General features: G+C 41.2%; 1 protein-coding gene across 1 annotated transcript in view; it reads left to right on the top strand.

Annotated features, from left to right (window-relative positions):
• mtnr1bb (melatonin receptor 1Bb) overlaps window positions 1-16598 on the top strand; it is a 26927-nt gene extending 10329 nt beyond the window's left edge. The window contains exons 2-3 of the mRNA XM_062535763.1: window positions 6217-6335; window positions 15870-16598. Coding sequence (XP_062391747.1) covers window positions 6217-6335; window positions 15870-16598 — 848 coding nt within the window. The remainder of the gene's footprint in view (window positions 1-6216; window positions 6336-15869) is intronic.
• The last annotated feature ends 1385 nt before the right edge of the window (window positions 16599-17983 follow it).

Below are 17983 nucleotides of genomic sequence, written 5' to 3' on the forward strand. Positions count from 1 at the left end.
GCGGCCCCTCAGACGCCAGACGCTGAGTAGTAGTTGACATGCAGGTGCGGTGACAGCTCCTTGTATGCACCGGAGCACTGAAAGCAGGTGTAGACACAAGTGGTGTCTGAGAGAAGAAGAAAAGAGGAGGGAAAGGAGGGAATAAGGGGTGGTGGTAGGCCCACAAAAACAATCTGACGGGAGAAAATCAGTACTCTTCAGACTGGAAAAAGCTAAACCAAAAAAAAGAAAGAAATCTTCATATTGCACACTGCAGCGGCTTAGCAAAAATGCTTCATTATGATTAATTCATCCCAGAAAACACTTATTCTCACAGTGCAGAAAGATAGAAAGATATGACCAAAAAAAAGCACAATCTCTGATCATCATTTTAGGTCAACTCTTTCTGCAAACTAGAGCCACATGGGAACTTAAACTCTGTTCTCATGCCTCATCACAGAGATCCTTCTTTTTGTCTTTCAGATATACACAATAGAGGTGTTATGTTTAGTGTTATTAGTAAGTCTTTCTCACAGCTGCAAATCAACAACCAAAAGCAAAATCACCAACAAAGCGACCTTTGTGAGCAACCTCCCCCCCCCCCACACACACACACACACATCCCAAAAAAATATCACCAAACAAACAGTCTTCAAGAGCATTTCACTGTGGTTATGATGCAGGCAGACACCTTCCTTCATCTGTATTTCACTGAATTAGGTCTTCTGGGACACCTCTGGAAAGCGCAATAGTCTGGCATCCCTCTATCCCCTTCCGCACTCAACATGGGCTTTCAACCACCAAATACCAACAAATGATTTGGTCATTTATCTTTTATAAATGCTGAGAGAATGATTCACATATTATATCGTATCACAACGTTGCACGTCATTACACTTGCATGACGTGAAGCTCAATGAGATATGAGATATACTGATGCAATGTAGTGAAATAAAAGAGAGATGTCCATCTGAAAATACTACAGTATATGTCCATTTCAATTTGTCCCTTCACCTGTGAGCAATAGGGCCAGATTTGACCTGGCTGACTTCCTGTTGAGATTGAAACGGTATTAAACTGTAGATGCTCTTTTTTTGCTACAGCCAGAATTTTTTTAGCTGGGCAATTGAAAGTGGAGAAGCCATTTGAGTGGACAATAAATTGTCAAAAGTCACTTCAGAAGAGCAATACTGAAATCTCTTCTCAACTAGTGTATGTGTGTGTGTGTGTGTGTGTGTGTGTGTGTGTGTGTGTGTGTGTGTGTGTGTCAGAAGATAGTTTTGATGTACAACCTTGGGAGGCGCTAGATTTGACAGGTTTTTATTGAGTTGTTTTGACCACACCTCGATGGTCAGGGAAACACAAAAATCCCTTCTGCCCCTGGTCAGGCGCCACCACCACACACCTGCTGTGTGTGTGTGTGTTTGTGTGTGTGTGTGTGTGTGTGTGTGTGTGTGGTGCCTGGACCACCTAATGAGACAAGACCATGTTGGGTCCGAGCTTGTTCTCTTGAAATTGCAGTGGAACAGTTCACTGTGTATCCGCAGCAGAGTGGGCAGATGGCCATGTTCGAGAGTGAGGCGGGGGTGAGAAACTCCTCACCTCTCCTACTGGCAAAAACAGCCGGAGCTCAACTCAACTCGTCCAGCGTAATTTAAATGGTTCCACAGGGGGGGAGAGAGACCGGCATCTAGATTCACGTTGAATTCATTTGGCAATCTATTATAAATGCAGTGTGATAATTTCAAGTGGTGGTGTGCAGGGGAGGGGGGCGTGAGAGTGTGCGGGGAGGAAGGGCTTACATAACAATCTCCCCCCACATCCAGGGGCGCTTTGGGTGAAGTTGTGTGTGTGTGTGGGGGGGGGGGGGGGGGGGGGGGGGGGTGCCGGCTTCTGCTTTGAAGTACAGTACACGCTGGAGTGGGTCTGAAAATCTTCTGAGAGGAGCATTGCAACCTCCATCCTGTTCGTTTTTTTCTTCTCCCTCTCTTTTTTTCTCTTTTTTGCCGCCTGCCTGTAATCAACCTATGTGTAACAGCATGAAACAAAACTCACCCCTGTCACAGGCATCTAATGGCTGTCGTTGTCCGTGACAGGGCAAATGAGCCAGAGATAAGTGCTCTTGAAATATTTAAGATTAATTAGGGGAGCAAGTGTAACCATCAAAAGTCTTCTGTTCTTGGATTCTCCCTGTTCTCCCCTTTATCAAAGAAATGAAGGACCACAGAATGTTCTCTTGTTATGCTGAGAGGTTGAACTGTTAGGCTACAGTTACCATTATCCCCTATAGCAAGTGACAGCTTGAATGCTATCTGGCCCACTTCCCCATCTGGTCCACGGTCAGTACAGTACATGTCCGTTATTGTTGATTTATTGTTGATTGATGTGATTGATTTGAGAACAAAAGCAAAAATAAATCCAACTCTCCTTTCAGTGGTCCTGAAGCACTTCTGAAGTACCTCTGGTCACTGATTGGCTAGAATAACGAGTCACACTTTACTTGGATAGTCTGCCCTCAGATCTACAGATGCTCAGATTATCACCAAACTATCTGTTGACAATCTGTTAAATGCAATTTGTGGTTAATGGGTTGGATTTGGCTATGGTGATGCTCAGTAATTGTTCAGCATCAATGTCTGTTAAATCTCTGTGGGCAGATTATCCAAGTTAAAGTGTTACAGATAATGATGTATTGCTTACTTAGTTTACTTCCTCTCCAGGACTGTGCATGAGTGCTGGCTTTTCAGGAGCAGATACTCTGGATAGGCAGCGGATGTGAGAAGAATTTTGCAACAAATGTTTTTTTTTTTTAAAGTGCATTGGATTCTTATCAAAGACCATACTGCCAACTGCAAGTAAACTCTAGGCTGGGTTAGAGCTGTCTCAGACAGAATGGTAATCCATAGCTGATTAAAGCAGAATCAGAGAGAGGGCAGGAGGCAATGAGAATGTACTAGGTTTATATCCCAATCATAGAGCCAGGATGGTGCATTAGTCTGTTTTTTTATGAGCTGGACAGGCAGCTAGATAAATCTGTGGAGAATTGTAAAAAAAATTGACAAAAAAAGTGCTTTGGATTCTTGTCAAGCACCATATCGTTAACCGCAAATAAACTGCAGGATGTGTTTAAGATAGAAATGTAATCCAGAGCTGATTGGAAGAGATCAGGAGAGATGGGAGGAGACAGAGAGAGCAGCGGCCTCCCAGCTGATCAGAGGAGCTGCCTTGTTCTCGGAGATACTCCTATTGACTCCCTTATCAGCCTTCTCCTGGTTAAAGCCCATCACTCTGACAGCTTAAGGTCTCACATTCCCATCAATATTCCTGTAGCTCCCCTGCTTTGATCCAACCTTGTAGATGATACCCATGGTAGAGGCAATTAGCATGTACTGATGGCTGAAGGATTCTCTCAGTAGACCTTCTGAAATGAGCAAAATGTCTTTTTTCACTGCCTAACAGTCTCCTACAGAAGTAGGCTTATATGATTTTAAAAAATAATTTGAATAATTGATCTTGTGAGATAAAGAAATACATGTCATGGGCCTAAAGTTAATTCATTATAAGTTTGCAGAGTGGTTTCATCTACCAAAACTTTTCATTTACTGAAGTGAAGATTAATATCATCTTGTATCATAAGGTGTGTCAAAGGAAATCTGACACTTTCAGTCTAACTGCCAGTCTAAGGCTTTTGTCACACTTAACTTTACAGAGCCTTTGGTCCATTAACTAAACTATGAAGTACAGTACAGTAAAACAAACACATCATGACATTAATGATTCACACACTTTTAAATGGCAGACAGTGCTGTTCTTCTTACTGTGACTAATGTGTAAAAGTATGCCTTCGTCATTTTGACAATTTAGAGTTACAGATAGATTTCAAGCCTTTTACAATTTAATCTTTACATTATCATTGTATACATTATTAAGATATACCTTCAAGCCAGGGTGCAAGGTGTTTGGAATAAGCAGAAGTTTTAACTTCACCATGTGTGACACGTAAACTTTCACACTTTGGGGTGCTTTCACACCAGGAACAGTTTAATCAGAATGTGGAGCCCTACCTGCAGAGTTCAGATTGTTTGATTGTATGTGCACGTACACAGCAATTGCACCCAGGTGTTTTGGAACAAAATAAATGGGCTTGTTTCCCGTTGAACTCTAGAATGGTTTTGTTATGTCTGGAATGTCTGTAAAAATCAAAACATCAATCTGACCAATGTCAGAGTAGTTTCATCGTGCGTGGAGTTTTGTATAGATGTTTTGTTCTGCTCTAGATTTTGCCATGTGGACATGAAACGGGCCATAAGGACAAGCTCCACAGTGTTATTGATTCAGCCCTTGATCCGGAACTAAATAGATATGATCAAACAGCCTCAGGCTTTTACACTCTGCCACATCTGCTGAACCTGGACTCATGTGTTTTGGGTCCCTTTACTGTGTCCATTCTAGAGTGTGATGTTGACCCCTCCATGTGACCAGGATGCCTAGATGTACTATTCTTGGCCACAATAAAGGCCTGGCTCCGTCCCAATCCACTACAAATTGTAGCTTTATAACTTCTCCTCCTGCTCCTGCTCTCCCTGGTGGAGTTTCCACTCTGATCCCTTTTTGTTAAGGTTATCCAACACTGTAAAAGATACTGAGCCAGACTGCTGTTGGTTTTCTTATACTTCTGGTGGACTGACACTATAGTGAAGGACAAAGAGACACATTGAAAATGAAGATTATACAGTTTGGCAGAGCCAAGCGAGGTTGCAGCTGGTGAACAGTTGTTATTCTGAAACTCCGCCTTTGAAGGTGGGGTCCATAGCTCTGCTCCAATCGCTTTTTTTCCCCCTTTTAAGATCAATGAATAGCCCCCCACTGTGAAGCTGGATAGGCAGCTAAAGGGATCTCAGGAGGAGTTAAAAAAAAGACAAAAAAGTGCTTTGGATTCTTATCTAGGACCCTATCCTTGACCATGAGTAAACTGTAAACTGTCCTTTAGATGCCCTTTCTGTGTGTGTGTGTGTGTGTGTGTGTGTGTGTGTGTGTGTGTGTGCGTGTGCGTGTGCGTGTGCGTGTGCGTGTGCGTGTGTGTGTGTGTGTGTGTGTGTGTGTGTTCAAAATAAAAACGTCTGTGGGACGTAGTACAGTACATGGCTCTGTATGTTGGAAGTATATTGGAACACACTGTTTCAGGACTACTGTGGTAAGGAAAGGTGCAGCTTGAATGGAGTCCGAAATCATGCACTCTAAAAATTAAAGTGTTGAAAATAGCACAAGTTGTGTTGTATTGAACACATCTATGTTCAGATAGGGACAACACAATTTGTGTTATTTCCAGCACATTCATTTGAAGAGTGTGCATTCTACTCTGAAGGCATGTGCTGCTGATGGGGCTGTGGTCAGTGGAGGGGTGAACACCCCAATGGGGAGATAATGAGTCTGGGCCATTAGTCCCGCTGGCCCAAGAAAGTAGAAAATCTGATTTAGCACGCTTCACGACCACAGTGTTTGTGTTTGCAATGGAGCAGATCAATACAGAGTCAAGGCTTGTTTCTGATTACAAATGTTGGAAAAGAAGAGTCATTTTGCCATAACTAAATGGAATTGCGCATCTCTCTCTCTTTCTCTCTCTCTGTATCCCTCACTCTCTTTCAATAAACAAACCACTCATGGTACACCAAAAATAAGGTTTTGTTACACTTGTTTCCAAATGGGGCTCTAGATGCTTTATGTATGTAATCAGGACACATGCACTTTTATCCCAGTTTGGCTGACTGAGTCCCAGTTCAGGCTCAGTCCAAGCACACAGACACTGGTAGAGCCATGATGAGCTGCTACAGTCTTAATGAACAGACGCACGCGTCCATGAGAGAAGCAGATATAATAACGCTCCAAACAAATTGCTTGTTAGCTATCTTATTTGTAATATTAAATACACATTTGCAGATCACTGTAGCGAGTGGCTCATGGCCATTATCCTACTTAGAGCTCAGGGACATGAAAAAGCAGTCACATTTCACAGACCACTTCACCAGTCTCAATGACAATATGAAGAGTTTCCTTGTATACATTTTGCAGAAATATAGCTGTATATTACGCATAGTGGCATTTAGAGTCATTTCTCGTGTGTTGTTATGGATGGATTTAATTGCTATTAAAATCCCTTTCTGTCTGGGCATCTCTTTCTCTCTCCTTTCTCCCTCTCCCCTCTCTCTCTCTTTTTCTCTCTGACTGCATCTTTCCCAGGCAACGTGTTTGTGGTGAGTCTGGCGTTTGCTGATCTGGTGGTGGCCTTCTACCCATATCCATTGGTGCTGTATGCAATCTTTCACGATGGATGGTCACTGGGGGACACCCAGTGCAAGGTCAGTACATTCCTTTTTTAAACTTTCCTTCCAGTCCCATTTTAAGTTGTTTTGCCCGGCATTGCACATCACTTAGAAGGGCACTTTTACCTCATACATGAGACCTTGCAGAATTCTCTGAAACAGTCAGACTGTGTGATGTACCTGCAAAGAGTTAAAGAGGCTTGAATGTTGTTGTTTTTTTCCTTTCAATTGGTATCATACTGTACATCTCTGGAACTGCCCACATTTGGGCCCCTAAGTAGGTCACCTAAGTAGCATTGAAACACAATTTACACCTAGAACCAAGTCTTGTGAAACTGTAACTCAAAGAAGATTACTTACTATAAAGGACAATATGATTTTTTCCCCTCAAATTTATGTGTGTGGGAATGCCCATGCATTTTGCGCAGTGTCCTTTTTGGAAATCTTTTAGGCACAGCAGCAGATTTATGTGAAATAATGCTTCTTTGATTCCATGACAGTCACGTTATGCAATCTAGATACGAACAAGAAAGTCAGAGAGTTAGTTTACATTTGACACCAAGATTATACTTCTACTCAAATAGGTGGTTGAGTAGAAAGAGTTTTGTTGTCAGTATGCTTTTTTGGAATTTCTTTTCTGTTTTTTTGCAGTCTCCATAGACTTTTTTTTTTTTTTTTAAATAGACGGTTTTCAGTGGCGGTTTGTAGGGTTCTTACCCTTAAAATGGTATGTCATTGGCTATACTGTACATACCATTGCTCACAATAAGCTTCAAGAATATCCGGGTCTCATCTTCGAGGCTTGCTGAAGGCTCGAGTTATTGTTAATCAAAGCTGGGGTGCCTGATTGACAGCTTGTTTGCCCAATTTCCTGCGGTACATCATGTCCCGAGAATCATAGGTCACAGACACATGGGTGGGCTCTATGTGAACACGGTGATATACAGTACGTCAACAGGTAATGGAGAAACCATTTCCTGCACGCTTTTAAACCAGAATAAAAGTTTGCATATTGCTTTTTCATTATTCTTTGGTTTTGTATGAGGTAGATTATACATTTATGAAACGTATTATGAATAAAACAACATGGATATTCCATTGCAGTGAGTTCTTACTGACATTTCAAGAGAATTTATGTGTGGCCAGCTATTTCTATCCCTGTAGAAATATGGCTGAAACGCACTGTCACCAATTCTTGAGGGGTGGAAAGGGACATTTTGTAGCATTTATCAAATACAGTAGGCCTAATGCTCAAAACACACTTGTTCATAGAAAGTTTTACATGGCTGGATCCCTGATAGTCGTACCGTATGGTGCGGAAAATTGATCTATGGTGTGTGTTGGTGTGTTGGTGTGTGTGTGTGTGTGTGTGGGGGGGGGGGGTTAAGAAGTATGTAAGCTACAGTATAAGTCGGTGCCAGGGGATGGGAAGCCTAATTCACTCCTAGGTTTTGGTTTCTTCCATAAGAAATCACTGACATATATTATAGACTACAAGCTATACACACCAAAGCTCAAGGGAGAGATCAGCTCCGCCAGCAGATTTCATACAGCCCCCGCAGATGGGTCGGAATTAAGAAATAGATCAAATAGATATTTGCATACGGCACGCTAAAAAAACACAGTCAGGGTGGATGATGCAGAAAAGGCACAATGCTGTTTACTGCACCGACAGTAACATATACGTGTGTACATCCCTACACATACAGTATGTAGCCTATGTGTATTTCTGTTATAAATGTGTTATAATGACATTTCTGTTATATTCTGCTCCTTACGTCTTCAATCCGACACTGAATATCTTATGTGTTCAATAATAAGAATTTTAATACATGCATAAATTCCCTTGTGCAACACCCAACCGGGTCCGTGTAGACACAATACATTACAGTTTTTCTCAGTCGCTTTGGTACATTTCTCGAATCATCCTTGAGATTTGCTAATCAGTAAGTGTATTTCTCAAAACTATTTGTACAAATAGAAAAACACCATGGATTACCTGCAAAAGCCAGTTTCTTGCTCAAAATCCTTAGTCTCTCAAACTAAATATTTGTGTCAGTGAACATGTCAGTGCATCACATCAATGTCATTGTGTACGGATAAGACAGTCAAATGGCAGTCATGTTGTCAGTATAACAGTGTACTCTGGAGGGATGTTCTGATGTAAACTATATATGACCAAAATTTTGATGACAATTTTTGTCAATTGTAGGTTACACCTTAGTGTATGTGGCAGTTTAATCGACAATAGTCACATTTACGCTTTTACTGTTTTTTACTGTAATTTGTTGACAGACCCTGTCATTGTGATACAAAGGAAAAGACAGCACTGCATAGTACAAAGGAAAAAATTAAATAAAGTAGAAATTTGACCATAGGACAATCTCCCTAGGGAAAACTGTATGCAGCACTGTAGGAATTACAGGGCAGTCTTCCCACACCTCCTGACGTTCCTGTCTTTTGGACTACACATTTTCATATGACAATACAGTATGTTCAACCATTTTGCATTTAAAGACTTATGCCATAAACTGATGCCTAAATGTTGTGGGGGTGAGACTATTCAGCAGATAATTGTTCATAATAATTTGCATGGATGTACCAAAACTTGCTCAAAGAATTGAGAAGCATTTTTTTATTTTTTGATGTGCACAAGTGCCACAATGATGTGAAGATTGAACAGGCAGTTTTGAGAATTTCAATTCTGATCAGAGAAATGTAGCAAAGCGACTGAGAAAAACTGAAACAACAGTGGCAGCTTCAAAAACACCTGGTTACACTGGAAGCAAACACAGCACACAGAGAGCCTTTGGTGCACGTAGCCTATTACATTATGTTGGTGAACTCTCTATGTTGGTGAAAAAGACAAAAAACTGACTTGAAAGGTTGATTATTTCAGGAAAGAAAGAGCAGTGTATGGCAGCAGGACATGAGAAACCAATATAAGCTTATAAGTGGGTGTAATGAAGGGGTCACCACGCAATAATCTGATACCCAAACAGCAGCATAATAATGACCATGACAATGACGGCCCCAACAGGTCTCATTCCAACATCCTGCCCACTGCCTATTCAGAGCCTCCCACCTCCGGTCTAGACAAACCTCTGTAGAGGCTGAAATGGTCAGTACCCTCCCACAAGAACAGAAAACGCTCATTTATTTCTTTGAACTATTAATGCAATCAGCATTCAGTTGAAGAGAGAGATACTGCACATTCCGAGTTAACTTAATGCTTTATTCAAAGAATAATACATAAAGAAAAGAATAAAGAATAAAGTAAGTTAACTTGCAGTGTGCGGCATCTCTCTTTATTCCTAGTTGCCTGCACCTCGATCTTGGTGGGCGTTTGCACCTCTCCTTCGAAATGTAATCAGCATTCATCATTATTTATTCCATGTTATTGCAAATTACACTTCGATTTTGATGCCTCATTCAACAGAATATTTTCGGAATGGCATAGACAGAAATGCTTGTGCCCTTCACCTAACAGGGTGTTGCACAACTTTTAGAAGCAATCACTTCCAACAAATGCTTTCTGTACCTCTGAATGAGACTTCAGCGTCTGACGACAGGTAGTTTAGCCCTCTTCGCAGTTTTACCCACTTTGTCCTCCACACAGATGGCATGTTTCAGTGCTTTCTAGAGATGTTCAATAGGAATTGAGAGGTCTGTACTGATAGAGGGCCCTTTCAAAATGGTCCCCATATTCTTGGGTGCTTTTACCGTAGCTGTGTGTTAGCTGAGTTTTCTGACACTGTGTTGTACTGTATATGTTGTTCCAGGACGGCTTTCTACTTTTCAGATTTCATTGTGCCCTGTCCTCATTCAAGGCATCCTGGTCCACATTGTCAGGCCCTTAATAATATGTGCAACTGTAATGACATGAGCATCAAACACCTTGGAGATATTCTGATGGGCTTTACCTTTAACACGCTTGTCTATAATTTTATTTCTGACCCCACCCCCCCAGGCAACTCTTTCCTTTGATTTCTCTAGTCCATATTGAATTAGGGGTGCATAATGATACCAAACTGCAGGGTGACTACATTTCCCCATTTAGATAGGCTGTCTGAATGATTAAGTACAAGATCAAATACATCTGAAATTATTACTGAACTAATTACAGTGAAGCAGTTGGTTTTAAGCATGACTATAATTCACATAATTCATACCTGCCAAAAGTCCTGGGTTTCTCCCAAATTTCATGGCAATCTCCCATTTGTTATTTCTCCTGGAAACCCCCCCATAATTTGCATCATCATCAAACTTTATTAAGAAATCACAGACCCATTTGTGTATTTGTCTGACATATTTCAGATCGCCAGATTGTGTATGAAATTATACCCTGCATACAAAAATCACTCACCTCATTCAATTTCACTTTTTGTCATCATGGTAACCCAAAACCCAAATCAGGGAGAATATTCACATCACATAAACAGTTATTGACTGAGAGGCCTATTGTTTTCAGTAAACCACATACTGAAATGCTGTGTTGCAATTGAAGGGTAGGCTATATAGTATGAAACCAGTTAAATAGGCAAACATTTCTCATGATGCAAGGTTTGATAGCATTATACAGTACACATCAATACTCAACATAAAGTAGCCAAGAACAAGTTATAGGCTGTATAGTAGTACAGTATAATAGCTCCAAATGTTGGCAAACATGTTGGCAAATGTTAGCAAGTATGCAGGAAATGACCATCTTTTTAGGGCTACCAACAAATCTGTCTGGGCCAATCTAGAATATCTACAGAAAATAAACAACAAGTGATTATTACTGGTCAAACTCTGTTTCATACCAAAGGCATGCAGCACGGGTCTACATGAGAAAACTTTGCTTTGACTTTCTTTGCTTTTAAGGAAGAAATTAAGCATTCTCTCATTAATCTGTAAAGATACCAACAAATTCAGCCATGACTACTGTATATGTGGTCATCACTGTTCATGGAATTCAATTCAGTATTATTGTACATTAATTATCATTAATTAATGCATGTAAGAAGTATTGCATTTTTAAGTGGAGCATACAAGAATCCACCGCTCTGCAGTATCTTGAAAGTGATTGCAGTACCAGTTTTGGCCAAAATCCTCCATTCGGTTTCTTTAAGTTGTACTCATATTTGCAAAAGGGTTCTCGACTGTCTTGACTGCAATATCTACATTGCACATTATCAGCAACCATTCAGCCAATGTTCTTAAGGCAGATTCTATTGACTAATCTGATGTCATTTTAAAATAGCCTGGCTATCACCATACTAAGCTCAATCTTGAGCTGACTAATGAATCAATCATTAGTATGGGGAGTCTGCGCTTCATTTCTACTGCACGACAGGAGTCTCTCGGAGGAGGACTGTTGAGCTCTATTTGGCATCCTTTCAAATCTCGACTCCGTACGCTTGGATAATCCTTCAACCAATCAGATCAACGATCCGGTGCATCTTTTGGATAAACTACTTTGTGATTGGAGCCAAAGGTTCTGGCAGGGAACAGAGGAGATAGATGTGCAGCAGGTTTCCAGCCTGAGCTGCTAGGCGAAATCCAAATTTGCTGGCAGGTCAGGTTGGGTTAACCAGCCTATTTTTAAAAGGCTAACTGAGAAAACATTGAAGAACCCTTTTGTAATTTTGTAAGAACTAAATGTGATCTTAACCCATTTAATCCCAACGGTCACAATTGTGACCGATTTTTTTTTTTTGCTTCTGTGCCTTTACAGATGTCATTGTATGAAGTATCAATACATTTTCCCCAAAAATGGAAACCTGAAAGGGTCTCAGTTAAATATGTGAAGTGCCAAATGTGTAGTGTAATTTGTCACATGGTCAGAGCTGCTTATGTTTTGGTTGCACCCTGAACAGAAAATTTCCACCCAAAAGCTCCCAAACTAAAGCTTAGAAAAGTATGTTTATGTAAAAATAGGGCAAAGAGTTTGGGTACACATAATCTTTAAGGTGTCTAGTATGGAGGGATGCAAATGAAATATGTGAACTTTGTTCAGCGTTTTCATAGCATGAGTGAACATGAAGACGGTCACAATTGTGACCGCTAGGCAACTACAGAGTCAGATTTTGGGGATTTTCTCTTTTTTTGACACATTTCTTTGTCCAATCATCTAATTTCCAATAAATTCCAAACAGAGATGATATGGGGACATTGTCCCAGGTCTGTTATTTACATTTAAATGTGTATCACAATACAATACTCAACATTGCCTCTGCAATTCTCTGCTATATTCTAAGTGTGCCGATTTTTACATAGAGAAGCCATTGTATCACACTATTATACATAGCTATTGTAATAGCTAATTTTCTATGTTGTTCTTTTTCTTAATTCTACTTTCAGTAATGTCCTACACATATAAGATCTAACTGACTGTCCAGATTTTACAATCATACCTCAAAAACAGTAAATCATTGTCCCCATTGACTATATTCCTATATATTCCTATAGGCCTATTGCATATATCACAGGTGGTGGGGGTTGTAATCAACTCGCCAGTCAGCCTGTTGAAGGCAAATTGGCTGAATGTATGCAAAGACTTGCAATAGACATGAACAACCTTACCAGAAAATATATTCCCCACCCCTTTCCCAACAGCCCCCAAACCCACCCCCCAACACACACACTTATGCACAGTAAAGGGCCTATGTCACAGGGGCCAGGCAGACAAACCAGAAGCACAGCTTCATGTGATCAAAAATAATTGTCTCATCAATCTGTCCTGACACTATTGTACTGTATGTCCACGTTACAGACTGTGTCCTATTATGTATTTAGAACCTTACTTAATCCAGTAGTAAAATGAATTAAATTGAGCAATATAATGGATATCACACCGTTCTGACACTAGATTAGGCCAATAACTGAGGTCAGAGCAGGCTCCTATGCTCCTCAGGGTTATTTGGGATCAGGGACAGGGGTCCTGTGTTCTCCAGGTCAAGCATTGTATGTTTCCAGGTTCCTCCAGCATTATAAAGCACATAGTAGATACCCGAATGAGCATAGGTCCCAGGATATAGGACACTGGGGACATAGAGCCTTATGAATATGAGGCCTTTGGAGCAAAGGGACCAGGTAACTTAGGATGTCACTTCATGTATGTTCACTAATTCACGGATGGGATAAATGCAGAAACCAAATTTCTTGTGTACGCAAGTATACTTGGCTTAAAAACTTGATTTACAATAATAAACAGACAAACGACATCTCTTTTTGCAACATCTGGTGGTTGTTGCATTGTGGTATATAGTTGATATAGATGATATAATGGCTTTTCTATGTTAACATGGTAAGGTTGTTCATGTCTATTGCAGGTCTCAGCATACATTTAGGCATTATGCCTCTAACAGGCTGACTGGCGAGTTGATTATACCCCCCACCACCTAGTTTGTATATGTGACATATGTAAAATAGTAGTCAATGAGGACAATGATTTACTGTTTTTGAGGTATGATTATCAAATCTGGACAGCCAGTTAGATCTGATATGTGCAGGTAATGACTGAAAGTAAAATTAAGATAAAGAACAGCATAGAAAATCAGCTATTACAATAGCTATGTATAATAGAGTGATATAATGGCTTCTCTATGTAAAAATCGGCACACTTAGAATATAGCAGAGAATTGCAGAGGCAATGTTGAGTATTGTATTGTGATACACATTTAAATGTAAATAACAGACCTGGGACAATGTCCCCATATCATCTCTGTTTGGAATTTATTGGAAATTAGATGATTGGACAAAGAAATGTGTCAAAAAAAGAGAAAATCCCCAAAATCTGACTCTGTAGTTGCCTAGCGGTCACAATTGTGACCGAAAATAAAACACTCCTTTTCACCCACTTTTTTATTAAAATTTAAAAAAATAGTGATTGATTACTTCAAAGGGTTACTCAAGACATATGATTTTGATATTTTCATGTCTGGGAAAAATTTGGGATTAAACGGGTTAAGACTGCTGCCCTAATTTTTTTTTTTTAAAAAAAGCTACTGTAAGCTTCTCATGAGGTCATTGTTTTTGTGGCCCCTCAGCTAAAGAAGTGAACAGGCCCTTCTTCAACACAAGTATGGTAACCTTAACCCTGGCCCTGCTTAATAAATTGTCATTTATATAATGGTGTACCCACCGTATCTAATGCTTTAGTTGATTGAATGATCGACTGTGAACTCATGTAAATTCCTGATGATTCATGAGATATTAAGGAATGAAGTAATGCATAAATCATGGATTAATTCATGCATGATAATTAATGTACCCTCACTATGAAGTGTTACCAATAATGATAATAGTAATAATAATAATAAAAATCACTTTAAAGGCACTTTGGATAAACGTGTAAGTCTGAAGTTTTCTACAAAGAAATAGGACGAATAAGGCATCCGCATATTTATCGCAGCAACATCAAGAGAGAACTAAACAAGCACATGCATACGCAGATTGCAGTGCCCTTTCCTGTCTTATTGGATCCAATTGTACACCAGGTTGATTTAACCATGCTTGTCCTTGCTTTTTACACTGCAGGTAGATCAAACCCTGGCTGTCCATTCTCATAGCTCTGTATCTAAATCTATGTCAGAGTGTCCTTTCTAAAAGAAAAGTAAAAGTTTCCCTGCCCGTCCTTGACTGTCAGTGTTAATCATAGATCAGTCTAATTTAATCTAGACTGTCCTTTCTAATAGTACACCTGCTCAAAATTAACCCAGACTGTCTCTTATAGCCACACTTTAGGTAGATCTGACCTAGGCTATCCTTCCCAATAGTGCACCAGATAGTAAACCGGCCCACATGTAATACACGTTTTATTGCTTGTTGTACAACATGAGGGTGACTCAGTTCAGTGGAAAAGCAGAGAGAGGAGAATGGCGAGCCACATCGACTAGTGCACTGGTGCTACAGCACTGCCGTGTGAATGAAGGCAGCTGTTCCCAAAACATTAGATTAGATTAGATTAGATCAGATCAGATTAGATTAGATTTACTTTATGATCCCAGATGGGAAATTGCATACAGTGCTATACAGCTGCTTATGCTACACACAATTCACACATACCACATAAGAATAGAATACAGTGAGCAGACATAGTTATCAGTTCCCTCAATCTCTAGCAGAGAACCATTTGATATTGTACAAGCACAAACATGGACCTGGAGTCTGGATCTGGAATAAAATATCAGCTTTCTGATGGTCAAATATTGGCTCAATCTAACACCTGGTGTGATGGCTAGCTTTAACCCAGCATGTCCTGTCCTGTCTTCTCTTCTCCTCTTTCATGTCTTATTCTGTTCTGTCCTGACTGACCTCTCCTCTCCTTACCTTCACCGGTGCTGTATTCACCTGTCCTGTCCATACCTATCCTGTTCTCTGCCGTCCTAGCTGTTCTCGCCTCTCATGTCTCTGCCGAATTCACCTGTCCTCTCCATACCCTGTCCTGTGCTATCCTTACCTGTTCTGTGCTGTTCTTACCTGTTCTGTGCTGTCCTTACCTGTGCTATCCTTACCTGTTCTGTTCCGTCCTTACCTGTCCTGACTGTCCTCTCCCGGCGCTCCTCCCCTTTACCTGTGTCTCAGGTGAGCGGCTTCCTGATGGGCCTGAGCGTGATCGGCTCCATCTTCAACATCACGGCGATCGCCATCAACCGCTACTGCTACATCTGCCACAGCTTTGCGTACGGCCGGCTGTACAGCTGCCGCAACACGCTGCTGCTGGTGGCGCTGGTGTGGGCGCTGACGGTGCTGGCCATCCTGCCCAACCTGTTCGTGGGCTCGCTGCAGTACGACCCGCGCGTCTACTCCTGCACCTTCGCGCAGACGGCCAGCGCCTCCTACACCATCGCCGTGGTGGTGGTGCACTTCCTGGTGCCCATCGCCGTGGTGACCTTCTGCTACCTGCGCATCTGGATCCTGGTCATCCAGGTGCGGCGGAAGGTGAAGAGCAGCGAGCGGCCGCGCCTGCGCCCCAGCGACCTGCGCAACTTCGTCACCATGTTCGTGGTGTTCGTGCTCTTCGCCATCTGCTGGGCGCCGCTCAACCTGATCGGGCTGGCGGTGGCCATCGACCCGCAGCGCATCGCGCCGCACATCCCCGAGTGGCTCTTCGTGGTCAGCTACTTCATGGCCTACTTCAACAGCTGCCTCAACGCCATCATCTACGGCCTGCTCAACCGCAACTTCCGCAAGGAGTACATGCGCATCGTCACGTCCGTGTGGATGCCGCGCCTCTTCGTCACGGAGACCTCGCGGGCAGCCACGGACAACATGAGGAGCAAGCCCTCGCCTGCCATCAACAACAACGAGTGAATCATGGGAAATGTAGTCATTTTCTGAAGCTGGGAAAAAGAAATCAGGAAACAATGACCTGACAAAAATACTGTTACGTTTGTGAATATTGCCCCAGACTCCAATGAGCTGGTGCCTGTTAGATTTATCCAGCGCTCATGAAGTATCTCTTTTTATGTTCTCCTATTTTACGGTACTGTACATATATTAGAGTTTGCGTTTACGGGAAACAACCTCACACAGTTTAGGTGCTGCTGACATCCGACTTGTCATTGTGTAGATATCTTAGTAATTTTGACATGGACATGGATAACAGACAGTTAACGGTTGATAGACAGATGTATAATTGATATCAATTCTTTCAAATGCATATGCACTGCCTTAAGTCCAGTCTTGTATATCAACCATCTCTTGTGTCTACCGTACTTGTTATACCTGACCCATGTAAAAAAAGTGCCAAACCCACTACTCTTGACACCAAATAATGGTCTCTTAAACTTGCGCGCGTGTGTGTGTGTGTGTGTGTGTGTGTGTGTGTGTGTGTGTGTGTGTGTGTGTGTGTGTTCTGTATTTGTCAATGGGGACAACCCAAACCAACATACTATATTTTTGTAGGGCAATATTTGCTACCTTTTCCCCTTTTGAGACAAGAGTAAATGATGCTGAATTTCATCAAATTTGCCCACGCACACTAGTGTGCTAGCGTTAGCTGGTTAAATTTGCATTCATTAGACTAACAGATGCTGAGAAGAGGCATCGCTGCCAAGAGACCTGAAACCAAACTCATTTGATAAAACTTAAAAAAAAAAAAACAATCTTCAGATGTCTCCGAGACGTGGAGGTTCAGAGGATTTTTCCCCCTATCATTATGTGGAGTGTAACATAATGCTCTGTCAAAGTTTGATTTACAAAAATATCACTCTAATTTTAAAAATGTTACTTGCACAAGTCCATTGTTTGACTGAGAAATGAGGCCATGGTCACACCGTATTTTGAATGAATAATTAAATTTGAATAATTTGAATTAATAATTTGCCGGAGGCAATGCATTGTTTGTAGTGCATCGTATCTGTGTTCATTAGGTGAAATTAATAATGAGTTGGGTTATTTCCAGGACATCTGGCTTTACTATTTGTTTAGATGAGAGCCATTTACGACAAGGTCATCTCTTACATTTCAATTAGTTGATCAAATTAGCTTCTCAAAAATGAGCATCCTGTCCCCACAAAAAAAGTGAGACTGGAGTCTATCCTTCATGTTCACATTCTCCACTCCCAATTATTTTTATTTGTTGCCACAGTCTAGCTCACATATTTGCACTTTGCGAAAGGCATAATGCCTCAAACAGAAAGTGTCTCAGAGATGAGATAAAAGAGAAAGAACAGGAGTTCACAGATAAACACAGC

This window comes from Sardina pilchardus, chromosome 5, assembly GCF_963854185.1.
Source record: "Sardina pilchardus chromosome 5, fSarPil1.1, whole genome shotgun sequence".
Taxonomy (NCBI): Eukaryota; Metazoa; Chordata; class Actinopteri; order Clupeiformes; family Clupeidae; genus Sardina; species Sardina pilchardus.